This window comes from Bombyx mori, chromosome 27 (genome assembly GCF_030269925.1).
Source record: "Bombyx mori chromosome 27, ASM3026992v2".
Lineage (NCBI taxonomy): Eukaryota > Metazoa > Arthropoda > Insecta > Lepidoptera > Bombycidae > Bombyx > Bombyx mori.
Window position 1 is genome coordinate 483,113 of NC_085133.1, and position 27,387 is coordinate 510,499.

Below are 27,387 nucleotides of genomic sequence, written 5' to 3' on the forward strand. Positions count from 1 at the left end.
TAATGGAATGAGTATATGCGATATGACATGTCCTTCTTCAAATGAGGCTTGTGGAGAGCGGTAGGCAGCGGCTTGGCTCTGCTCCTGGCATTGCTAAAGTCCATGGGCGACGGTAACCACTCACCATCAGGTGGGCCGTGTGCTCGTCTGCCTACAAGGGCAATAAAATAAATAAAATATTAACACTTCGGTGCAAAGTGTTACAGTGATATTTAATTGTTTTGACGCTTGAACAAGCTCACGGCCCACCTGGCGTTAAGTAGTTATTTATGTGAGCCGATAACCGTGACCGCTACTTATTTTTAGCCTTAAAGTCAACGTCTCAAGTCATGATAATTAGGCTAATAATATTTTTTGCGTGTTCAAATTTCAAACGAAGTTTTAATTCCCTAATTACCCCTATTAACCGCAGACTACCAAATTTATAGACAGCGATAACGTATTTAATGGGGAAGTCAGCAAGTTCTTTTATATACTTTTTAGTTTTTTTTTGTAATAACAAAGATAATAGTCAATCCGGCGGGTTTGAGTGGACGGGTAATTATTAGGGAAGCGGTCTCGCGAGGTCATAGATAAATCAAAGTTAGTTAACGGTGGGCATCCTCCAGTAGTGAAGAGACAGTTCGAGACGAGGAAAACAATATTTAATTAGGATATTACTAGCCTACGTGGATAGGTATCACTGGCAGGTGTTATTTTGCTGCGGAACATCCATGTGTTTACATTTTTAATACGCTTTTATTAGCTTCAGACGTATGTATGTTAGTATTAACATACCAACGTAACTAACTAACTAACATACTATAGATTCCGTTACACACGTTAGTAGTAGAAAAATAAATAATATAATAGTTTAAAAAAAGTAACAATACGCTTTTAAAGAAAATCCAACCAAAAAATAGAAAAAAAAATTTTTTTTTTTTAGTTGGATTTTCTATAATAGCGTATTTTATTAGTTTGTTTAAACTATTATTTATTAATATAGCATTTATTCCAACGATACTAGTGAAGACGTGTCTCATGGCCGGTCACCGTCCTCGTCGAACCCGTTGCTCGACGAGTAAATTAACCCATAGACACAGCCCATTGAGTTTCTCGCCGGGTCTTCTCAGTGGGTCGCGTTTCCGATCCGGTGGTAGATTCTGCGAAGCATGGTTCTTGCTAGGGTTCGTGTTAGCAACGTCATCAGGTTTGAGCCTCGTGAGTTCATCTACTAGTTAAGGCTACGCTGATATAGCCTCCCAAGACTCTCAGCTTAGGTAGGAAAAAAATGTGCCTCAGGACGGAAAGTGGCTCCGGTCACCTCCCAATATCAAGTGAGTCGTCTTCCCAACCACGCCAGTAAAAAGTAAAGCACATAACGTGGAATTTATTTAGTATTCCGCTTTCAAATATAAACAAAAACCCACGTTGGTGATGCATCGCACACAATTCCATACATTTCCGTCATCCATTCATACACACGGCTAGTTGTTTCTTGAGGTTACCAGCTTTAGATATTTTCCCGAGAAATTCCGTTTACCGTACAAAAATAGTTTACCAAATATAATAAATATTGAGATGAGTTACATTAATTATATTTTTTAATTGTCAGCATAATTCTCATCTGTAATTTATTTCATCTGTCATTGTAAGGGGGTTATTTGTGTTATTGAACATGAACAAGGAGGGAATCATAGCTAAGTCTGCGTCTATCATTTAGGACTTTATCACGAAATCAGTACAAGCTTTTGAGCTTTCCATGTTAGGATTAACATGGTGTTAATTTATTAATAACTAGCTGACCCGGCAGACTTCGTAGTGCCCCAATCGATAAATAAAAGACCTAAAGCTTTGTATAAAATAAACATAATACAAACAAAAGGAATCTGTCCGACGGGGTTCACATCAAAGGAGAAACAAAATTGTTATTTTCATTTAATCCCGAGCATTTTGATACTTATCTACCTTCTAAACCTTCTCTAGACTTCCAAAAATAATTCAAGACCAAAATTAGCCAAATCGGTCCAGTCGTTCTTGAGTTTCAGCGAGACTAACGAACAGCAATTCATTTTTATATATATAGATTGCACAGTGGTGTTTGTAATTCGCAATAATCTCAAGTAAAATCGAAATATTAAAATACGACGTACATACAAAAGTATCCCTAGGTTAAAGCATCTTTAGTAATAAAGACCAATTTAAATACGTTTTGTTGGGGCGAAACGAAAACTATACCTTTTTAACGCTGGGGAATCCATTTACGGATACCCGGTCGAGGGGGGTAACGGACCGGGCTATGTCGGACTCCGGCGCCTCCTGAGAGGAAGAAGGGGAGAAGAGAAGGACCGAGGTCCTTCACCTCCCCCAATTTCTCACAGGAGACTACGCCTTGAAAAAGGCGCGCGAAGCACTTGTCCCGCAGAACGACTACCGACTAAACCCCATCGAGCTCCACCACACCGACTACACGAAACTTACGGTACCGCGGTGCGCGCCAAAAAACGAAAACTATACCTACCTTAAGTGATTTTGAAAGGCCAACGTATAAGTTGGAAGTTTGAGGATTTTTTGAAGGTATTGCATAGAGACATACGATTCACATGATCATTTAGTTTAGGTCGCGTATGGACGATAGCAACGTCTAAAAACGCACAATTAAAAGCTTTGTGCTTTTAGAAAGGAGAAAAATAAACATAAAGTTTGATTGACTCAATTTAAAAGGACTTAGTTTTCTTTGAAAATAATGTTTTATGACTGTAAACACCAAAATGATGTAGTTGAACTCGGTAATTTTTGAAGTGAAACTTCCTTATCGGCGTTGGAAAAAAATTTACCGTCACATTTTTCGGTTACGCGTCACATTTTTCCGTTACGCGCCATCTTTTTTGTATTCATGTCTATGATAATAAAATCCTTTTGTTTAAACTTTATCTAATTTAACTTTTTTGTATTCATGTCTATGATAATAAAATCCTTTTGTTTAAACTTTATCTAATTTAACTTTATTTAACCAATTTCTAGAAAGTTGCATGTAGATCATTTTTCGAAAAATAAGGCCATAAACAAGTTTCACTTCTTACGTGTGTACACTAGTACACGCACACATTTTTTTTTTTACAGCTAGCAACATTATTAGTCTGGCGGGATGCCAACATTTTTATCCATTACCGGCCCGTAGTATGCGAAATGGCTAACGTGTTTTCGAGGACATGGTATTTATACTGATATTATTAATATGTATCTGTAACGGAAAAATAAGAATCATAGCAATTACGAAGTGTTTTAAACTTTTCCGTCCATCAGCATTATACTCGCTTTTGTTTAGTGGGCTCTTCTTATTAAGACTTCACATTCTAACACAATCCTTTTCTACAGAGTCAGATGAGACCCTGTCGAACAGCAAGGTCTTAGAAAGAAACCGTTACCATATAGACGTTTTTTTTAGATTTTATTAGATGAGGTCATGGCCCACCCGGGATTTACTGAGCGCCACGTCGAGGCCGGCTTTCCGTAAACGGTGTCAAAAAGTAAGGACGTGTTGCTGTTGCTCCTCGCGAAACAATTCCAATTAAGTATCAAATTAAATAAAAACAACTGAAAGCATCATTGCTTAAGTGGAAAGTGGTGTATATACCTGTTGATTAAATAGTGGACAGTGAAACAGCAAGATAAAACTTTCACTTCGATATACCAATCCGCCAAAACAGGTAGAAAAAAATAAATTTAGCGTTGACAATAATAACTGAATACCGACACACCAAGAAAACCAATCATAGATTTTTGGTACGAGTTTTCCTTATTAGGAAAGGCAAGGGGATCTAAGTCCATACAGCCTTCCAATCATAGACTATATTTGGTACACCTACATGGTGTTAACAACCTTACAGCGTTGCCGACTCCAAACTAGTGCTGCCAGCTTGAAGCAATTGTTGCTTACTCGAAACCGGGGTTGCCAAATTCCAATTTGAACTACCAATAATAAACCAGTTTTACCAACTCTGATCTAGTATACCACACAAAAACATCTCCACATGGAACAACAAATGGATGCTTTTTGGCAAAAAATGAAGCAAGAAATGTCAGCGCAAACGCGAGAGATAACCGAAGCCGTCACCAAAAATGTATCTGAGAGTATTAACGAAAAATTAACTGCTCTTGTGGAGGAAAATAACAACTTGAAGATGGAAATAAAGACCTTACAAGGCAAAATAAAGTCAATGGAAGACCATAAAAGAAAAAACAATATAATTTTCTTTGGTATGAAAGAGGAAGAGAACAACGAGCTGCCAATCGAATCCATTATAAAACTGCTAGAAAAAAATATGAACATTCAAATCAACCCACAAGAAATCAACAACGCCTACCGACTAGGAGTAAAAAACGATAGCAAACCACGCCCTATCCTCGCAACGTTCACAACAAACTGGAGAAAAAATGAAATTCTCAAAAAGAAAAAGAAATTTTGGAGAAAAGGAAAGAGCTCCTTCCACAGTTACAGGAAGAAAGAGCAAAGGGCAAAATTTGTTACTTTGTCAAAGACAAAATTGTAATAAAGGAGTCGAAAGATGACAAAAGAGATAAGAGGAAAAGGGACTGCAGCAGTTCACCCAATAACCAACCGAAGTTGGCCCCAAAAAAGATAAACAAGACAAATAGTATGCTCAACTATATGGCGCGGGGCAGATCCGGGTCACTGCCAACACCCTCAACCACAAAATAACGATCAATAGACATCGACAACGGAAAATCAAAACTTACAAACAAAACATATACACCCAACGAAGCAACCTATACATTCACCCCAAGACGGCCGGTCACCGTGGGGGAAGATGACCACTACCCTCTAAATACTATGCCCTTGTCTCAAACGAATGCGCCTAGAACAAAAATACAGCAAAGTACAGAGCACCTATATATAGCAACATACAATACACTCTCTCTAAGGACTGAAGAAAGCTTACAAGAACTTCTATACTCTATTCGGGACACCAAGTGGGATATTATCGGCTTGAGCGAAGTAAGAAGACACGGCGAAGCTATTGAAGAGCACGACCAATTCATAATGTACTACAAAGGTGAAACACCAGGAAGACATGGCGTAGGATTCCTAATAAGGAAAACACTCAAGACGTACATAACAGAAATAATAGGCATATCAGAAAGGATTGCAGTATTAAACATACAGATACCCCCAAGGAAAGAATTATGGTCTATAGTGCAAATTTACTCGCCAACCGAACAATCTTCAATATTGGAAATCGAGTCATTCTATTCATCCCTTAAAACTACCATAAAAGAACACGTACACAAAAACTACATTGTTATGGGTGATTTCAATGGAAAAGTCGGAGCGGCAAGAAATGGAGAAGACATTGTTCTAGGTCTATACAGTAGTGGAAAAAGAACAAGAAACGGCCAAAAACTAATAGAAATGGCATTTGAAAACAATATGAAGATACTAAATAGTCAGTTCAAGAAGAGAGCTTCCAATAGATGGACATGGATATCGCCAGACGGTCGGTACAGAAATGAGATTGACTACATCTTAACAAACAAACCCAAACTATTTGATGACTGCGGCACCATTGCAAATCTTAATTTTAATAGCAACCATAGAATGCTTAGAACATGTCTAAACATATCTGCTCTAAAACGAAGCCGGCATTTCAAAGCAAAAACAACAATACCACTAAACAACGCAAGAATAGCCACTATTAAACAGAACATCAACTCTGTGACAGAAACTCTAGAGAATTTAAGCACACAACAAAAATATAACATTATACACGAATTACTTACAGCAAGACCTACAACTGACATTGAAGGCAAATCAAACAATAAAAGAAACATATCAGGAAAATCCATCGAACTCTTAGAAAAAAGATCAAAACTCATCAGTATAACGAACAAAACAAAAACTATCAGGGATGAAATAGGGAAATTGAGCAAAGAAATAAAATTACAAATAAGAAGAGATAGAGAACACCTCAGACGCAACACCTTTGAAAAATTCATCAACAAAACCGGTGGTATAAAAAAGGCCCTTAAAGTTGTATCCAACAAAACCAACTGGATAGCTAGTATGAAAGACCAACATTGCATGACAACTACCAAAAGATTAGATATTCTATCAACAGCTACGAATTTCTACAGAAAGCTGTACTCCAGCAAGAGCCAACTTGAAATCACAGAACTAAGTAACGATGATAATGTGCCACCCATACTAGAAGATGAAGTACAAAAGGCAATTAAAACACAGAAGTATGATAAAGCCCCTGGTCCCGACGAGATCAGCAACGAATTGCTTCTAAGCTGCAGAACCTACATTGCACCACTACTTACATGTATTTTCAATGATATATTGAATACCGAAATTATCCCGTCACAGTGGACTGCATCAACCATCGTCCTGCTCCACAAAAAGGGGGACAAGACCAATATAAATAATTATAGACCCATCAGTCTAATGTCCAATATTTATAAAATCTTTGCCAAAATATTTTTAGCCCGAATAACAAGAACCCTAGATGAAAACTAACCCAGGGAACAGGCTGGATTTAGGGCAGGCTATTCGACATTAGACCATATACATACTGTGAGACAAGTTATCGAGAAGAACAAAGAGTTTAATGTATTATTCTTTTGTTGTTTTATTGACTACAACAAGGCATTTGACTCAATTGAGCACGAAAATATCTGGTCCTGTTTAAAGAACCAAGGAGTCGAACAAAAATACATCAGAATAATAAAAAATATCTTTGCTAAAAGTACAGCTAAAATTAAGTTAGAAAAAGAAGGGAAGGAAATAAAAATAAACAGAGGTGTAAGACAAGGGGACCCGCTATCGCCTAAATTATTCACAGCTGTCTTAGAGGAAATCTTTCGGAAATTAAATTGGGACCACCACGGGCTAAACATAAACGGAGAAAGACTATCCCACTTACGATTCGCTGACGACATTGTTTTATTCGCTGAAACAAAGGAACACCTACAAGTCATGCTCATAGATTTGGAAAGAGAAAGCCGCAAGGTTGGCCTAACGATGAACGCCTCCAAAACCAAAGCACTAACAAATGCATCCGAAGACCCTATCATCATAAACGGCGAACCAATTGAGTATATCAAAGAGTACACTTACTTAGGCCAACAAATTTCAGTGAATGATATAATGTCAAAAGAAATAGACACTAGAATTGGGAATGCATGGAAGTGCTACTGGCGGCTAAAAGAAATTATGAAGAATAAAGAAATCAAGATGCATGTCAAATCAAAACTGTACAACACCTGCGTACTACCAGTTCTAACCTATGGTTGCCAAACCTGGGCTCTCACCAAAGCGCAAAGCAAAAAATTAGAATCATGCCAGACAGCTATGGAGAGAAGCATGCTGAATTTAAGAAAATCAGACAGAGTACGAAACAAAGTCATTAGAGGTCGCACTAAGATACAAAATGTTTCAACTAGAATTCGGAAACTAAAATGGCAATGGACAGGACATACAATAAGAGGCATCGAAAAGTGGAACAAAAGCATAGTGTTTTGGTACCCTAGAGATAGAAAAAGGAAACGAGGCAGACAGATTCGGAGGTGGGAAGACGAGATAAAGACGGTAGCAGGAAAACTATGGACAAGGAAAGCTCTAAGCCGAGTAGAGTGGAAAGAAATGGAGGAGGCCTTTGCCAAAGTTGGGCAAACAGACGAAGTTGTCGATGTCACCGACTCAGCAGAGTCGTTAATTTAAGTTTATTATTTGTAAATATCCTTTGCGTCTGAATAAAGGCTTTTATTATTATTATTATTACGTCGAGGCCCAGTCTCTTTATCCTCCCGATTTAATAAGTGCTGGTAAAATGTTGTTCCAAACCAATCAAGCCGCCTACGCAGCTCAGCGCCGTCAACTAATTAATCCATCAGATAATTCAAAATAGAAACTCGTAAAAAATTATTAGATTCTATATTGTTTAAAATTAGATGATAAATTTATGATTGAACTGAATTCACTCATTATCGCGGTATTCTTGGCTTCAGTCCAGCTGGGAAGCCGACTCCTTATTTCCTACTATCGATCCTGAATAGATGGGGTTTCGGAAATGGAAAATAAAATGTCAATTTACGAGAGGCTGCACAGTTAAGGAGCAGGCTTTTTTTTTTATTGCCCTTGTAGGCAGACGAGCATACGGCCCATCTGATGGTGAGTGGTTACCGTCACCCATGGACTTCAGCAATGCCAGGGGCAGAGCCAAGCTGCTGCCTACCGCTTAATACTCTCCATAAGCCTCGTTTGAAGAAGGACATGTCATAGCGTCGCTAGAAAAGTTGCATCTTAATTTCAGTGGGGCAGGCGAGCTTCGAGTTTAAATTAAAAGCAGTTGCTCTCTTTGACAGATGGGATTAAAATTGACGACAGCATCAATCGAACTAGTGGTCCCACAGTAGTCGGAATTCGACTGTCCTCCTCCGTGCGTCGTATTCCTCAGTTCTGAGGGTCGTGACCTTTACTGAGCACTTTTGTCAGGACTATGTTCTTCCATTCACTTCTGTCCTCCGCGCAGTGGATAGCGACATTGATGCTGGATTCCAAAGTCGTCTTGATCTGATCGGACCAGCGCATGGGACTACGCCCCCTAGGCCTCTTTCCTTCCACTTTGCCGGTGATGAGAAGTCTTTCGAGATTGTCACCCTTTTTTCTCGCAACGTGACCGAAAAACTCTAAAATCCTACGTAGGCAAATGGTGGAGAGTCTTAAGGAGACGTCTAGTTCTTCCAGGATTGATGCGTTTGTCCGATGCGCCGTCCAGGGAATCCGCAGCATTTTCCTCCAGCACCACATCTCAAACGCGTCGATCCGACTTCGATCAGCCTTCTTCAGAGTCCATGTCTCCGCCCCATATAAGAAAATAGAAAACACAAGACTTGTTACAAGTTTACGCTTGGTTTTTATGGAGATGTTTCTATCGAACCAGATGCTATCAAGCTGAGACATGGCAGTTTTTGCTATCCCGATACGTCTTCGAATCTCAGGCTCGCACGATCCAGTATTCGCAATCATGGAGCCCAGGTATATGAATCTTTCTGTTGTTTCAAGATGCAGTGACCCCGTGTGCTCCAGTTTGTTCATGCGGTCTATTACCATCACTTTTGTTTTGGATCGGTTAATGGCAAGACCAAGTTCGAGGCTAATATTTTCAAGCTTGCTCATGAGAGCAGCCATCTCGCTTTCATTAGCCGCGAGAAGAGTGGTGTCGTCGGCGTATCGGAGGTTGGTCAATTTTACTCCACCAATGGTAACTCCACCATCCCAGCCTTCACAAGTCCGTCTCATGATATACTCTCCATAGATATTGAAAAGGACTGGAGATAATATGCAGCCTTGCCTTACGCCCTTCCTAAATTTAAAGGGGGCAGAGATTGTTTCCTCCCACGGTAGTCGGAATTCGACTGTAATTAATTGAAATTATAAATTTGTACACTATAGAATTATTGTACTTCTATAATCACAGATTTCTTGTAGTCTTGGACTACACTTTAGGTAAATAGTGATAAAGACAAACAATATTTAATCTATTCTCAATTTGACAACAGACGTCAAGAACAAAAGTTTGACAATAAATAAATAGTATGCATGCGTGTGTGCGTCAAATACATGGTAGTGTGTGTAATGTTTTATTTATTGATTTAATGTATTTTTTGGGCATAATTTAAAAACATATTAACATTCTGCACTCCTTCTCTATATTCTCTATAAGTGTGGGAAATTTCATACTCCTCCGTCCGCGCAATTTTCGTAAAAAGGGGTACAAAGTTTTTGCTTCACTTATTAATATATAGATGACAGAGAGTCGACATTCGGTCGTCATAATCAATGTCATTTCGGATCATGGAAAATCACTGAAGTATGAAACCTAGGTCTATGTGGAAAATACACTCATTATTTTCGAATAAATCAGTACAACAAACAAACAGAAGTGGCGTGTTCTGTTTTTAGGGACGTAGAAACAGCTGTTTGAAATTAACACAGAGCGTTTATGCTGAAATGACTAAATACAATAGAGTTTCAATTCCAGATGGTATGGTGCATACTTCCGCCAAGGATTTTATGTTGCAACGTATTGAAAAGGATACTTCCATTCCACGATGTCAACGCAGACTTTTCTGAGAGGATTTTTCATCGTCAAGCAGAAGAGTGCTCTCTTCGGCCTCTCTGGTTGTGCCTTGGCTCCCCTGCGGACTGGTTTCCTAGGGGCGACTGGTGGGATCGGAAGTAAGGAGCCGTCGACATGAGCAGGCGGTGTGGTGATGGGGGGGGCGGTGGGTGTGGTGGCGGGGGCAGCTGGCACGAGGCCCTGAGAATCTCCGTTCGCGTTCATCCTGACCTGCAATTGCTATTATATATACGAAACATGCATAGAAGATTCTACATCTAAATACTATATCTACACGTAGCTATCTATCAGGAGATAAGAAAATTATAGTATAGTAGACATAGACGTCTATGGACACCATAATGTGAAGGCCACTATCCAACTCTGGCAGCGGCTTGGCTCTGCCCCTGGCATTGCTGAAGTCCATGGGTGACGGTAACCACTCACCATCAGGTGGGCCGTATGCTCGTCTGCCTACAAGGGCAATAAAAAGAAAACTTAAAACACGAGTTAGAAGACTCGATTCTATTGTGTAATGCCCGCGGTCTGTTTGGGTTATATAATGTCACCACTATTCCTTAGTTTCCATAACAGTAGTATCCACATCATCATAGTAACTGCCTCTATTGCTTTCTTCTGTTCCTCAACCTAACATTAGTGCGTGTAGAACCAGCCCAAAATATCACCAGCATCTATGTCTGCCAGATACCGTTTCATTCCGGATGGTTAAATTATATGTTATCCCAATGCAATTGAGACTAAAATGCTCGAAATTTATATTCCACTTCAAAATGCAGGAAATATATATTATAATATTCGTTTACGTGTGACCTTGGGGCGGTAAACTAGCAGACTAAACATGTGTTCCTCTTGCGGCGTGGCGTGCAAGCCATAAGCAATTTTAGATACAGTCATAGAGCTATTAGAGCTTATTGTCGGCCTTGGGCGACGGACTGTGCTGTGGCCCCAGCACACAACACCCTCTAGTCGATATCTGGTTCGAAGCAATTGAGATTAGACGGCTAAGACCACTGTTATTTTAGATATTTGTAACAACACATATTCTGCACTATATACATAGTTGGTATGTAATTTATTTTCAGAACAATTTATTACAGTAATAAATAATTAAGTTGGGTAATTCAAAAACAAAAAAAAAACGTGCTATAATAAAGAATCGAATTGAAAGTTAAATTAATATTTTATCTTATTCAGTATTTGCAGACCAGAGTAATGAAATTATTTTAATTGGTTCTGGAAATTCGTGAAATTCCTGCGTTCGATTGAGATTCAGACCTCCCTCGCCAGGTGCCTTTTTAGGCTTCAACGACTTCTACATTTTATCTCTAGACAGCTTGTTATTGCAGTGGGCCTTATGAGCTCTAACTATAGTTAAACATCTGGCCTGCAATTTATTTTTATCGTTAGCCCATCCACCGGCGTTAGTTCAAATATATACTTTATTAAAATACTAAAGATAAAAACTTCAACGGATACGTTGCTATGATTAAATTTGATAAATGTAACAGACGTCAAAACATTGCACTGAACATTCTCTCTTCATATGTTTTCTTAACACGTTATTATGTATGAGATTCGAATCATAAAATGTTTTTTAATAAATCACACGTACTGAAGCTCAGTAGATGTGTTTTGGATACATCGTGAATCATAGTCAACAGCGTTGAACATTTTTAAGGAAGACCTGGACAGCACGTAATGTATCTCTATTTACAATCAGCTGACATTTGAGGTCAGTGATCTCGCGGGGCGGGAGGAGGGGAGGACGACTACCAGGTCCTAAAGCTTTAGATATCGAAATTACGAACAAAAAGCTTATTAAACCGATATATTTATCACTTTACAGTCAGAACAGTATTTCGTTGCATAGTTGGGTTATATAAGATCATGTGACATGATAGAAATGCTTATGTGATCGCATTATTGTTAGCATAGAACGACATGGGAGCTACGACATTTCATGGTCATAGGAGCTCATAGAACGGAAACGCCGTCATCTTGAGTTGGAAGAAATAGTGACTAACTAATAAATTTCAATGAATTCAATAAGATTATATTTTCAAAGAATTAGCGCCGGCGTTTGAAGAAATTCGAGGGTCAGGCGTGGGTAGTCAATAGGAAACGGCGATTAATTTATATGATTTTATTTTCGATGACACATTTAGCCAAGTCCATCTAATGGTGTTACTAAAGTCTTCCTAGTATATGGTTTAAAATACTTTTAAGGTTTATTATTCTCATGATATGTTGGTAAAAATTTAGCCTAATTTCTATAATTGGATCCCAAGGGGACCAATATGGATGGTGTTCCTAGACTTTTGAATTACTTTGGATGATCATTTGAGTTTTGAAGTGACTAAAACCCATATACGTTGCGACCCACTTAGAAACATGAAGTCGCAGACTCAATTGGATTCTATGTTGGCTGTCTCACCCTTTAAATCGGTATGCACGACTACTTCGCGGCATTGATTTGGGCGTGGGACCCAGGTGGCCGGCTCCTAGGGGGTACGCGGAGTATGTGGGACTTGACGGTCCACAGATGTTGGGAGCAGACCGCGGGCCCAATGACCCAACATTCAATCTCCGGTCGGGGTCAGAAGCCTGTCAGAGTAGGGGGTTCCCGGCTAACAATGTGTCTTACCACAAGTAAATGCCGGTTCGCGACTGCAGAACGCTGGTGTAAAATCTTACCTATATATCTTTCTACCCAGTCTCGATCCCCAACCACGAACGTCTAATGTCATACGCTGTGCAACAGCATGTTCGCACGCAAAAGTTTCAACACACATATACACTAAGGAATAGAATAGGATTTTGTAGGATTATCTCTGAAGGAAGTTGGTCCCCTGAAACAAAGAGAAAAACAAATTAATTAAAATTTACTGTTGGTAGGACGTTTTGTTAGTCCACACGGGTTAGTACCACCACCCCGCCTATTTCTGCCGTGAAGCAGTAATGCGTTTGGGTTTGAAGGGTCGGGCAGCCGTTGTAACTATACCTTAGAACTCATATCTCAATGTGGGTGGCGGCATTTACGTTGTAGATGTCTAAGGGCTTTGGTAACCACTTAACACCAGGTGGGCCGTGAGCTCGTCCACACATCTAAGTTTAAAAAAAAATCATCGAGCCTTACTCTTAGGCGTTTTGTTAGCCACCGCTGAAGGCTTTTCCTTTTTGTCTATTTCTGCAGCATGCTGTCAGAAGAATCATGTTATACAATTAGACTTGTGGTAGCGTTATATTTTGGTTGTTTTTGTAAATATTGTAGTCTGTCTGATATCGTGTAGAATAAGTAATTATTTTATACTCTCTATTATTTTGTAGATGAATTTATGAAAACTGAAAACCTACAAAAGTTTTTTAATCATCATCCTGTCTCCAACTCAGAAAAAACCTTACAAAGTACTGGACCATTTGAAGTTTGAAAACTAAATTCAATAACGGCTTCTGTGGTCACGGATGACATAAAGGTGTTTTTAATCACGGCACCAAATTGAGGCATTCATGAAACAACATAAAAGTTCGCATAGTATTTCGAGGGCATCCGAGCGAGCTTTTCACATGAGCAACTCCCCACTCACGCCTCGGTTGGCAATTATAACGAAAGTTTTCGTATAAACGAGCTTCTGAAAGCTCTACAACTTCACGTTTTGTTTCACGTGGGAATCGAACATAACCATGAGAGATGTGTGTTGCATTCATTTCTGTGCTACAATTATTATTATGTATAATTAGAATATATTTGGAAGCAAGCGCTATGCAATCCGTTGTCGATGGCATTGCCAATGTTGAGAGTCAATGCCGGTATGGCAAATATATATAATTATTTAATAGCATCGGCAGAAGAATTCAATGTTTGACCATTGTTGATTACTGTTACACATAGATATTAGAAAGCGATTGCCGTAGACATGAGGTCGAAATCTCAATGCTATCGAATACAGATTGTCTCATGATCAAATCGAAAGGTTTAAATGCTTCGTAGTCGATGTTTGTGCATGCAGCTATCAGTGTACCGAAATTTAAGATGAATGTCTTAATTACAACGTTATTACTGCAACAGCTTATTACTGCAACGTTAAGGGATGATCCTTCGAGCCGTATGAAAACTTTGCAACCAGAATATGCAGGTCGGTGGTGTCGACCCACGTGTGCTCATATCACACACTACAACCACTATTTTTAAAAAGTTACGAAAAGTTCGCGACTGGCCCTTGTCATGTACTTAATGGGAGGTACGCCATGCCGTCATGTAGCTTTAGTGATATACGGTCTGTTTGAACGGGCTGTTAAAATATTGACTTACTATCTCAAAATTTTGAAGTAGTACTGGCCAATATACTGTGAAGGGTTATAATCTTATATTTATACCCTATGTAAATATTTGACGTGGGATGCTCTGTATTAATAAAGAATATTAAATAATGTTGTGAAAAAATTGACGATTTGCACGCGTAACACTCGTGCTAACGTGTATGCATTCATAAAGCACCAACAGGGTTTCATCTTGGTGGAAGGATAAGTCTGGGTGCAAATTTGCCCACTTTCCACTCTATTCCCGAAAAACTACTACTACTACTGAGCTGGCGCTATGACCCCGAAGTGGGTCTTGGCCTCCGACAATAAACTTTGCCATTCATCCCGGCGCTGCGCAACACCTTGCCAGTCCGACACTTGGAGCTCCCGTAAATCTCCTTCCACAGCGTCACACCAGCGGTACTTGGGCCTCCCTACGGGGCGGCGTCCCTCCGGTACACCCGTGTACACCCGTTTCACAGCCCGATCCTGCTCCATACGTACTACATGTCCGAGCCATCCGAGCCTCCGTGCCTTCATCTCCCCCAGAATATTTGGCTCACCAAAAAGCCTCTCCACATCCTTATTTTTCCGGACGTGCCAAGAACCGTCTTCTTTCCGAACTGGTCCTAGTATTTTTCTCAATACCTTTCGCTCCGTCACGAGAAGTTTTGCCTCTTCTTTCTGTGTGAGCGTCCATGCTTCGCATCCATACAATAGGATCGGTCTGACTAGAGTCTTGTATATATAATACATATGGGAATAACAACGATCCTATTGTTGTTATTCCCGAAAAAGGTTGGCCATAATTTTCGAGTTACAAGTCTTTTTTTTTATTCCCTTTGTAGGTAGACAAGCATACGGCCCACCTGATGGTAAGTGGTCACCGTCGCTCATGGGCCTCAGCAATTCCAGGGGCAGAGCCAAGCCGCTGCCTACCGTTAAGTACTCTCCGCAAGCTTCGTTTGAAGAAGGACATGTTATAGCACTCGGAAAACACCGTGTAGGGGAGTTCATTCCAAAGCCGGATGGTACGTGGCAAAACGGATCTTTGGAAACGCACTGTCTATGGACGAAGCGGTTTTAGATAATATATTACGAGCTTTGCTTTCGAAGGCGATGGAGATCGCTATATCTTGTTCCTGAGATTGTCAGACCGTTACTCATCTGGTGGCTTTCTTGCGGACCTCATTCTGAAGTAAGCTAAGCTGAAGTCTTGGTAAGAGAGAGAGCGGGGCTCTACCTGTGAGTTCTGAACAAGATCTTCGTCAAGAACACTACGGAATCCCTAATGGACTTTGCAATTGGCTCAGTAGCTTTTTGGATGACCGGAGCATCACAATCCTCATTGACGGCTGCTGCTCTGATACCATGATCATAAGCGCTAGTTTTTTACATGGTACGATACTCTTTCTGTCGCTTTTCATTCAAACCAATGACATGCTATCAGAGTTTCTCTGAGAAGGTGATGTCAGAAATAGGCGAATTTTGTAGGCAGCGGCTTGGCTCTGTCTTGGCATTGCTGAAGTCCATGGGCGACGGTAACCACTCACCATCAGGTGGATAAATAAATAAAAAAGAATGAAAGACAATCAAAAATTGTGTCGAAGTGAACAGTCTCCGTGTGATTTTAACATAATTTAGTTCAAACTCAACTCTGTGAAGTCACATTTCTGATACCCTCCGAGACGCGGCGTCTAGGTTTCTTCTTTAAACTTCACGTTGGGCTGTATTAATTTTTACTTTCAAATACATTTTGGAAGGCATTTCAAAATTACCTAAAATCGTTTTCCCTAATTGAGTGTTCCTACACTTCCTGTGTCCACTTCGCGAAGACGTCTCCCGAAAGGCAAAAAGGTATTAAGGGGGTTTAATGAGGGCTTAGAGAATATCGTTAAACCTCAGCGCTGTAAGCTAGGGCTGTGTAATCGACCAAAACTTTATTGGACATTCTTCTAGACTGTCTCTGTCATCTAAGTTAAAGAGAATTTGATGTTAATATTATTTTGTCTCGCGATGAAAAGAGTTTCTGTCCCAATTGTTTAAAAAATTATATATTATACTAGCTGACCCGGCAAACGTTGTGTTGCCTTAAATAAGATTTCTAGGGAAATTCTACTGTAGAAAAAAAACCCTCATTTAACCACTTATTACCTCATTATAAACAAAAAATATATATCCAAAAAATTTAAATAAAAAATTAATGTTTGGGGTGGACAACCCTTTTCACTTAGGGGTATAAAAAATAGATAGTAGCCGATTCTCAGACCTACTGAACATACTATTGATACACAAATAAAACCAAAAAAACATGGCTGAAAAATGTATAGTATTGTATAGCTCTCAAATATATTAAGTGTATAATCTATGATGTATAGTGAGTAAGTAAGACAGGAGACCGGCTTCGTCCTCATCCCTACTACGTGATGTTTGCTGGATGAGTGGTGACACCTGGCGAGGATAGCTGATCGATTGATAATTGATCAGTAGTCGATCGGCGAGGGCGGGAGATCAAATTCAATTTAAAAAAAAATATATTTAAAGGAATTTGAAATTATAAACTCTGTATAAGAATTTATCGTACTACAATTATAATATTTGATTGCCATCTTGCAACCTTATTGCAAATATTAATCGGGATGGAAAAATAGGGGTTGATCGTATAAGAGTGAAAATTGAGAGTAACATCAGATTTTTTATTTTAATTCATGACAAAATAAAAATGAAAAACTTCCCAAAAAAATTAAAGTTTATAATTAACAAATAAAAAATAGGGGTTGATCGTAGAGGGGTGAAAATTTCAGAGTAATATGAATTTTTTTATTCTACATCATCTATATCTATACTATAATATTATAAAGAGGAAAGATTTGTTTGTTTGTTTGTTTCGAATAGGCTCCGAAACTACTGGACCGATTTGAAAAATTATTTTTCCATTAGAAGCCGACATTGTCCCTGATGAACATAGGCTACTTTTTTTTTATTTTTTTTTATTTTATTTTTTTGGTTTCATGTGTGTTTTAATGTTTCCGAAGCGAAGCGAGGGCGAGTCGCTAGTAATATTATAAAGAGGAAAAATTTGTTTGTTTGTTTCGAATAGGCTCCGAAACTACTGGACCGATTTGAAAAATTCTTTTTCCATTAGAAGCCGACATTGTCCCTGATGAACATAGGCTACTTTTTTATTTTATTTTTTATTTTTTTATTTTTGGTTTCATGTGTGTTTTAATGTTTCCGAAGCGAAGCGAGGGCGGGTCGCTAGTGACAAAATAAAAACAAAATTCTCGCAAAAAATTTTAAGTTTTTAATTAGCAAATAAAAAATAAGGGTTAGTCGTAGAGGGGTGAAAAATTAGGGTTGTATGTATTTTTGTATGCTGTATCATAAAAAAATAAAAACAAAAATTTTTGTCTAAAAAATAAAAAATAAAATTTAGGGGTGGACTACCCCTAATATTTAGGGGGATGGAAAATAGATGTTGGTCGATTCTCATAGATACCGGATAAGCACAAAAAATTTCATCAAAATCGGTCAAGCCGTTTCGGAGGAGTATGGCAACGAAAACTGTGACACGAGAATTTTATATATTAGATAAGTCATCGTAGCCGAAACGATAAACTCCAAGCTGGTATAAAAGTTTCTAATGAAATATGTACCTGACAAAATAATGTCTTCCACGGTGAAGGAATAACATCGTGTAATAAAAATGAAACCCGCAAAATTATAATTTGCGTAATTACTGGTGGTAGGACCTCTTGTGAGTCCGCATGAGTAGGTACCACCACCCTACCTATTTCTGCCGTGAAGCAGTTTCGGTTTGAAGGGTGGGGCATCCATTGTAGCTATACTAAGACCTTAGAAGGTGGTTATCTCAAGGTGGGTGGCGCATTTACGTTGTAGATGTCTATGGGCTCTAGTAACCACTTAATACCAGGTAGGCTGTGGGCTTGTCCACCCATCCAAGCAATTGGTTTGAAGGGTGAGGCAATGGTTGTACTGTAAAAACTAAGACTTAAAACTCATGTCTCGAGGTGAGTAGCGGTATTAACATGGTTGAATTCTATGGGCTCCGGTGACCACTTAACACCAAGTGATCCGTGAGTTTGTCCACCTATCATAGCAATGAAAAAAAGCCCTTATCGAATAAGATGATGGTTGTGTACAGTTCCTCAATGAGAATCCATTACTGGTATCCGCTGTTAATACATACTTATTTCACATGTGCCATTCGATATGTGTAGTGAGTATAGCGTTTGCTAAAAGCCACCGACTTACTCGAGAACACTTTTCGTTCACGTAGGTACCTAATAAGTAAATACGACTTCCAAGAGAACGGAAAATATTGGGGTCCATTCGTATCCGGCCAGAGTGCTTAATAGGTAAGACGCAAAGGGTTATTCGGTTCCACCGCTGCGATTATACCGTACTTTTAATTCAGTCATAAAATTTCCCAATAAATACGGTAAAATTTTACGGTTGTAACCCCGGACAATCCCCTTGTATGGATCCGCTTGTTGGACAACTAAAGTGGGGGATGAAAGGCGATTACATGCAGCTGAGATGCGAATGTTGCGATGGATGTGTGGAGTAACGAGAATGGATAGAATACGGTATGAATATGTTAGAGGAAGTCTGAAAGTGGCACCTGTGACAGAGAGGCTGAGAAGTGCGCGTTTAGCATGGTATGGACATGTGATAAGACGAAATGAAAATGAGGTTGGTAAGAGAATGTTAACTATGAATGTGGAAGGATATATAGGAAGAGGTAGACCTAAGAAGAAATTGATGGATTGTGTGAAAGACGATATGGGTAAGAAGGGAGTAAGCGAAGAAATGGTATATGATAGAAGAGTATGGAGGAGAAAACATGTTGCGCCCATCTTAGGTGACTGGGAGAAGGGCAGGATAATGATGATGACGTTGTAGGCCCGCACAAGAAGGCACCACCAAGCAATTCCCCGTGCACTCTGTTACCCAACGTCCGAACTAAGAAGCCACGACCAACGTAACTCACCAGCTATAGGCGCTGATAAGATTTACCTACTTTTAGCTCGAGGAAATTTAAGAGAAACTTATTACTGAATTAGGTACTGGTGGTGACTCTGCCTATTTCTGATGTGAACCATTAGTAGTTTGAAGAACGGGATAGCTGTTATACGATTACTTTAACTTCGCGTATAATGATATGGAGTGAGACATTGATGTTTTTTTTTTGTAGCCCTTGTAGGCAGACGAGCATACGGCCCACCCGATCGTGAGTGGTTACCGTTGCCCATGGACTTCAGCAATGCCAGGGGCAAAGCCAAGCCGCTGCCTACCGCTAAATTGTGTGTGTTGTGATAGGGTTCGGAAACCGCTTAACCAGTTTGAGCCGTGAGCTTGTCCACTAAGCCAAGAAATATAGTACAGGCCTTGTATCGCTCTGCACATATCAACTAGTCATGATCGAATTGGACTATAATAGCCGCACCAGACGGAGATTTATTCACGTTTGGTATTTAACAAAAAACAATTTCCAAAAAAAGTATTGAAAACACTAAAGCTAATTGATACTTAAGATAACAGTACTAAGCTGTATTGTCTTCGATTGTTTATTCATATGTAGGATTGGTAAGAATAGAACGTATGAAAAGATTGTGGAACGCAGGGTTAAGTCGTGTATAAGAAAAAACGATAAGAAAGGGAAAAGAGAATGACAGAAAAAAGGAAGATGGCGAAGACGGTTGAATGAGCAAGGCGTTTAAGTCTTATTATCTGTCAGTTGATTATTAATTATTATAATAAATATTTTAGAAAAGAAGAATAAAAGTGTAGAGCAACATTAGAATAATTTTATTTTATGTGCCACGATCCCAATTCTATATATATATATATTTAAAAAAAACACTTACTAGCCAGTGCAGTCACAAGTGCATGCATCAGATAGAAGAATGCAAGTAAGAGAACTAAATTAAAATACTATTCTATTACTTGAATAGAATTCGACTCTTCGTAGACAAAGCAAAGCAAAGATTTAGGCATTAAGATCCTATTTATGTGGAATTAGAACACAAACGCGTAATAATGCGCGCGATGTAAAACAAATAATTGATCAGATCCAAGACAGGGTCTTGACGGAACGCGTCGGCTCATGAAATATGAGCTTCATAAAATATTTAGGCTTCGTAAATGTATGTAGTGCTAGTATTGTATAAACGAATGAATTACTAACATTCACAAAAGATATAACATATTCTCAGGAAGATGAGATATTCAAATTACCTACAAATTATAATTCTTCTAATTAATTAGCAATCAATTATAATATAAGATCCTGTAACTGTCAATGACGCGAAAGAACATTTAAGTCTTTTTTTTTGGTCAGGAGGAAATCGCTGGCTTCCGCCCTCAACTGGGGATGACGGGTGGAGCATGTCGGAGTCGAACCGACTAAAATCTCCTGTCGCTCAACAACCAACGTCCAACGAACCTCGCATGAGACAGAGCTCATGAAAAGGCAAAGGGGGGAAAGTGAAGCGCTTAGCGCGGAGCACATCTCTCCCATCACCCTCCCCCTCGGGACGCCGGACCGGCGGTCGTCGATGCCACGACCACCAACCCTCTCGGTCGGCAGGCTATCCGAAGCCCGCCTAGATGGCGCCGGTTAGAGTGAGTTATCATACGGAATACCCCGCTGGGACAGAACCAGCGTGGGTCGAGGATAGCCGGCCTTCCATCACCCGGATGCTCTTGCGTAAAACGCGTGCAGAGCAGCTTGCACGTCGTCTTCTTAAGCACTTAAGCATAGTTAATAGTTTTAATTATTAACGTAATTAAATTATTTAAGATGGACGAGATTGTGGTCCTCGACCCTCGTATTAAGTTGTCATACATATCTAAGGTAACATTAGGGCTTGAAACATCTTAATATATATAAATCACGTATCACGTTGTTTGTCCGCGATGGGCTCCTAAAATACTTGACCGATTTTAAATTAAATTTGCACACCGTGTGTAGTTTGATCCAATTTGAAAGATAGGATGGTTTTTATTTCGATTAATGGTCGAAATATTTATTAATTAACAATAAAATGATTTCTTATGTTGATTTTTGTTATTCATTGTAAGTTTCATCAGTCTAAAACAGATGGCGCCTTAAATCAGTTTTTACAGACAATTGTAATACTGTCTGACATTAATATCTCATAGATGATGCTGTGTTAAAAATGCCAATGTTTCACTTAAGTTATAATTTATTGGCATAAACACCACGTGTTGCTGAGGCTAAAGTATAAGTGAAATTTATTTCGTAGTAAACGCAATACAGTGAAATCCAATTGTTCTTACTTTGTCAATTTTTGGTATTAGCATAGCCGGCCGCGTGTTATTTAGACGCGTCGTCACGGCATGCGTCGCCACGCCATCGGTTTTACGTGCGGCTATAGATGTTTCACATCAAAAACCTTAGCCACAGCAACGTGTGGCCGGGTCTGCTAGTAAAGTCTAAGTGTCAATTGTACTGTGTAAAGGCTGGGCATTACAGCTCCGTGGGCAGATGGTGATATATAACCGCGCGTCCACTTCTACAAAACGCTTTGCATTCTTCAGTCAACACCCAATCTCTTAGTCGACCTTTACGAGACCCGCAGGAGGAGGTGGGGCGCCCCCTCAGCCCGAATACTCTGCACTAAATAAAAGTGCATTGTGATAAAACGTTTACAATCCGCTCGAGTGGATGCAGCGGCGCGTGCGAGCTATTCTCAGATCAATGTAGGTCGCATCCGACCATTGTTGCACTTTATAAACGACAGCCGATGCGAGTCGGATCGCTAAATTAATTTATTACTCTTATTTATTATTATCGATTTTGTTGTAATCTAGAATGTTCTGTTGCGTCTGCCGTTATCCAATATTGGATTGGATAACGTTTATCCATATTGTTGTTTGCGTTGGCATAATGTTGAATTGCGTGATGCCAATTGGGAAATTGGACTTTGGATTGGTTTGGCAAATTAGAATAGGAATTAGCTAAGCGGCTAGTAGTAGTAAACGTAACTTGAAGTCTGCTAGGTTTAGTCAGTGTTCATCGAAAACACGCAAACCAGCTAAGACTAAAAAGACCAGGCTTTGGTCAAAGACGCCACTAGTACTCAAGGTATGAGTACGCCGGTACCAGCTGTTGCTAGATATACAATGGTAGGCAGAGGCTTGGCCCAACCCCTGTCATTGTTGACGGTCATGGGCGACGGTAACCACTCACCATCAGATGGGCCGTATGCTCGTCTGCCTACAAGGGCATATAAAACTAACGATATCTGTGCTCGCACAGAGCGAGGATGCAGTGGTTGCTTATTAATGATAAATCTGGGTTTTATTAACTCACTTTAATACATACAATTATAAATGTTAGAGGTTAGGTACTCTTGATTGTTAATTACTATATGTTACGGTCGCGAGGATTGCGCCTGACTTCTGCGGAAACAGATTGTTGAACAACTGTTGTTACTGTTCAATTGAAACTAAACTAACTTTTACTGGTGGTAGGACCTCTTATGAGTCCGCGTGGGTAGGTACCACCACCCTGCCTATTTCTGCCGTGAAGCAGTAATGCGTTTCGGTTTGAAGGGTGGGGCAGCCGTTGTAACTATACTGAGATCTTAGAACTTATATCTCAAGGTGGGTGGCGCATTTACGTTGTAGATGTCCATGGGCTCCAGTAACCACTTTACACCTGGTGGGCTGTGAGCTCGCCAACTCATCTAAGCAATAAAAAAAAAAAAACTAAATAAATGTCCAGTGAGCGTTATTGCTTGTTAAGATACTATCTACGATTATTTTTTTATTGCTTAGATGGGTGGACGAGCTTACAGCCCACCTGGTGTTAAGTGGTTACCGGAGCCCATAGACATATACAGCGTAAATGCGCCTCCCACCTTGAGATATAAGTTCTAAGGTCTCAGTATAGTTACAACGGCTGCCACACCCTTCAAGCCGAAATGCATTACTGCTTCACGGCAGAAATAGGCAGAGTGGTGGTACCTACAAGCGCGGACTCACAAGAGGTCCTACCACCAGTCTACGACAATATCTTCGGTACGAGGAGCAGACTAATCATAGGATCGAAGTCATAATTGGATTGGATTATAACGGCTGCATCTTCCTTCCAGCTTACGAGTGTTAGAGAGTATGTTGGTACCCGTACCGTCATTACCATCAGTGTACCTTTAGAATTACTGTGTGGGTTCTTCTTGTCAGCACACAGGCGTCCACGGTTGGACATAGACTCTCCCAAGCCTCGCCACAAAGAGCGGTCCTGCGCTGCTTGTATCCAGCGGTTTCCCGCGAACCTCAATAGATCTGGTTAAAGCTGGGAAACATCCTTACAGCCCAAACCCTCAACTAATTTCACTCTTGTTTAAAAATGTCATTTGATGCCATAATTGTCTAGCATAAAAACATCTCAGCACGTGTAAGAATACGAATTCCTGTTAAAGAATTTTCCCTTCTTCGTGTTTATATCAAACACAATCCAAAAGGGATTCTCATATTACAATAGATACGTAAACAAGACAATAATAAAAGGGAAGAATTTATATGTCGACCCTATAAGGATATAAAGATTATAGATGAATACAATCGTCTTAGAGTTTTTTTTATTGCTTAGCTGTGTGGACGAGCTCACAGCCCACCTGGTGTTAAGTGGTTAAAAGCCTTCAGGTGACGGCTAACAAAACGCCTAAGAGTAAGTATGGTAGGCAGCGGCTTGGCTCTGCCCCTGGCATTGCTGAAGTCCATGGGCGACGGTAACCACTCACCATTAGGTGGGCCGTCTGCCTACAAGGGCAATAAAAAAAAAGCTCAATAATATTTTTTATTACTTAGATGGGTGGACGAGCTCACAGCCCACCTGGTGTCAAGTGGTTACTGGAGCCCATAGACATCTATAACATAAATGCCGCCACCCAGCTTGAGATATGAGTTCTAAGGTCTCAGTATAGTTTTGACGATATTCATGGGCTCATGTTGTCGTTGTATCAGACTTAATGTGTTTTAGAAATGAAATATTTTAATGATACACGCTAGAACGCACTTGCCTCCGCTTATTTTTAATTCACGTTACGAAGATATTATAACTTGCAGAGAAAATTACTTATTGTTATTCTGGGTGGGTACCTAGATGACTCGTGAGCCGCCGCCTGAAGAAGAAGAAGAAGAAGAAAATCTTTATTCGCCAGAAATATAGTTTACAAGATATTGTGGATGTAGGACATAGTTTCATATATTTCGCCTGTTTAGGCATGCGAAAATTTAACTTATTTTTATATTAATTCTAACACAAAATTTACTAAATCTATCTATTTTTACATTCTATCACTTCTTATTCTAATATTTTATTATGTACAACACTTATCATTTAAAAATTCTTGCACACTAAAATAAGCCTTATCTATTAGCCATAAATATAATTTTCTTTTAAATTGAGTTAGTGGAAGATCTCTTATGCGGTTTGGTATCTTATTAAATACTAGCGACCCGCCCTCGCTTCGCTTCGGAAACATTAAAACACACATGAAACCAAAAAAAATAAAAAAATAAATAAAAAAAAGTAGCCTATGTTCATCAGGGACAATGTCGGCTTCTAATGGAAAAGGAATTTTTCAAATCGGTCCAGTAGTTTCGGAGCCTATTCGAAACAAACAAACAAACAAATATTTCCTCTTTATAATATTAGTATAGATACTTATAGTCATAGGATAACAGTGACAATACTAGCTCACAATAAACCATACACTCGATTTTATTATAAGACGTAATTTCCCCGTCATTAAAATCATTACTTTATCGTTTCAGAGAATACAGTTCATGTATAATCTAAATCTTATTATGCCGAAGACAGCGCACACATAACAGTTAACGTTAGATAATTTGTATGCAAATTTTGCGAGTATAAATTTGTTATTTAATTTAGCGTGTCTCTTGCGATACACAATTGAAATTCCTACTTCGCGTCCTAAGTGTTTACGACTCAAGACAAGAGAGGCGGCCAAGTTCACAGTCTACCCAACGTTAAACGGTTTTCAAGTCGTCGTGGCCTAACGGATAAGACGTCCGGTGCATTCTTGTTGAGCGATGCGCCGGTGTTAGAATCTCAGGCGGGTACAATTTTTATAATGAAATACGTACTCAACAAATATTCACGATCGATTTCCACGGTGAAGGAATAACATCGTGTAATAAAAATGAAACCCGCAAAATTATAATTTGCGTAATTACTGGTGGTAGGACCTCTTGTGAGTCCGCGCGGGTAGGTACCACCACCCCGTCTATTTCAGCCGTGAAGCAGTAATGCGTTTCGGCTTGAAGGGTTTGGCAGCCGTTGTAACTATACTGAGACCTTAGAACTTATATCTCAAGGTGGGAGGCGCATTTACGTTGTAGATGTCTATGGGCTCCAGTAACCACTTAACACCAGGTGGGCTGTGAGCTAGTCCACCCATCTAAGCAATAAATAAAAAATCTCACTTCTGAATTCACTTTGCCAATTACCATGAGACAACTTGCTTCAACTGTCTCATCCCTGAAACTCTAGGCTACCATTGCGATGCGGCAGCTATAGGGCAGAATGGTAATCGATAATAATTCGTTTAGTTTGCTTCTGTTGTTGACTAATAACATTACTGTTAATTCTGTTAATTCATACTATTTTTTTTTTCTTAGATGGGTGGACGAGCTCACAGCCCACCTGATGTTAAGTGGTTACTGGAGCCCATAGACATCTACAACGTAAATGCGCCACCCACCTTGAGATATAAGTTCTAAGGTCTCAGTATAGCTACAACGGCTGCCCCACCCTTCAAACCCAAAACGCATTACTGCTTCACGGTAGAAATAGGTAGGGTGGCGGTACCTACCCGCGCAGACTACCACCAGTCCTACCACTATGTTAAAGGTAAAGTTTTTTCTGCTCCTATGAAACTGTATTCCAAATTAAATAATAACTACATAGGCGGCACTGAAAATTTCGGGAATTAGCGAAGTGACACAACATTACTATTTAAAAATGTATTTATTGCTTTTCGAAGTATTCTCCGCGAAATTTGACGCATTTTTCCATACGATGGAACCAATCATTGAAGCAACCATTCCATTCGGAAGTTGGGGTCTCCAAAATGGCCGTTTTGTAGGCGTCCACAGCTTCTTCAGGTGATGAAAATCTCTGTCCACGCAATTTATTCTTTATTTTAGGGAAAGTATAGAAATCATTAGGGCTTAGGTCGGGGCTGTACGGCGGATGGTCTAATAATTCTATGTTTTCTTGCTCTAAAAACTCTTTTGTTCTGTGCGCGGTGTGAGAACTCGCATTGTCGTGATAGAGGATGATGCGGCGGTTGCAGTTCTCTTTACGGAGTTCAGAAACGACCTGTGGCAAACAAATGCTAGCATACCATTCTGCATTAACCGTTCTTTGTTCCTCAAGAGGAATAGTCGTAACATGGCCGGTTTTGGAGACAAACGTGGCCACCATTTTTTTTGCAACACTCCGTGAACGAACAATTTTTGTTGGCTTTAACTCATTTTCGAACACCCAAACTCGTGACTGGTTTTTTGTTTCGGGTTCGTACGCGTATATCCAAGATTTATCACCTGATACAATGTTATATACAGCATTTGAGGATCCTGCGTGGAATTTTTCGAGAGTTCTGACGCACCAAGTAACGCGAGCCGCTTTTTGCTCTTCCAGAGCGATTGCGGTATCCATCGGGAAAACAACCTTTTTACACCTAATTGTTCATGCAAGATTATTTGTATTTGACTCATGCCAATGTCTAAAGTTGCCTGAATTTCGCGGTATGTCACATGTCGATCTTCCTCAATCAGCTTACGCACAGCATCAACGTTTTCTTGGGTGACTGCAGTTTTTGGACGACCTTGATGGGGATCATCACTGAGCTTGACACGTCCA

The 27,387-nt window shown here is 39.7% G+C and overlaps 1 protein-coding gene across 1 annotated transcript in view; it reads right to left on the bottom strand.

The window, feature by feature from the left end:
* LOC101735743 (muscle calcium channel subunit alpha-1) overlaps positions 1-27,387 on the bottom strand; it is a 93,402-nt gene that overhangs the window by 39,639 nt on the left and 26,376 nt on the right. The window contains exons 2-3 of the mRNA XM_062676406.1: positions 12,840-12,994; positions 10,105-10,355 (exon numbers count right to left, since the gene is read on the bottom strand). Of these exons, the coding sequence (XP_062532390.1) occupies positions 10,105-10,349 (245 nt within the window). The 5' untranslated portion in view covers positions 10,350-10,355; positions 12,840-12,994. The remainder of the gene's footprint in view (positions 1-10,104; positions 10,356-12,839; positions 12,995-27,387) is intronic.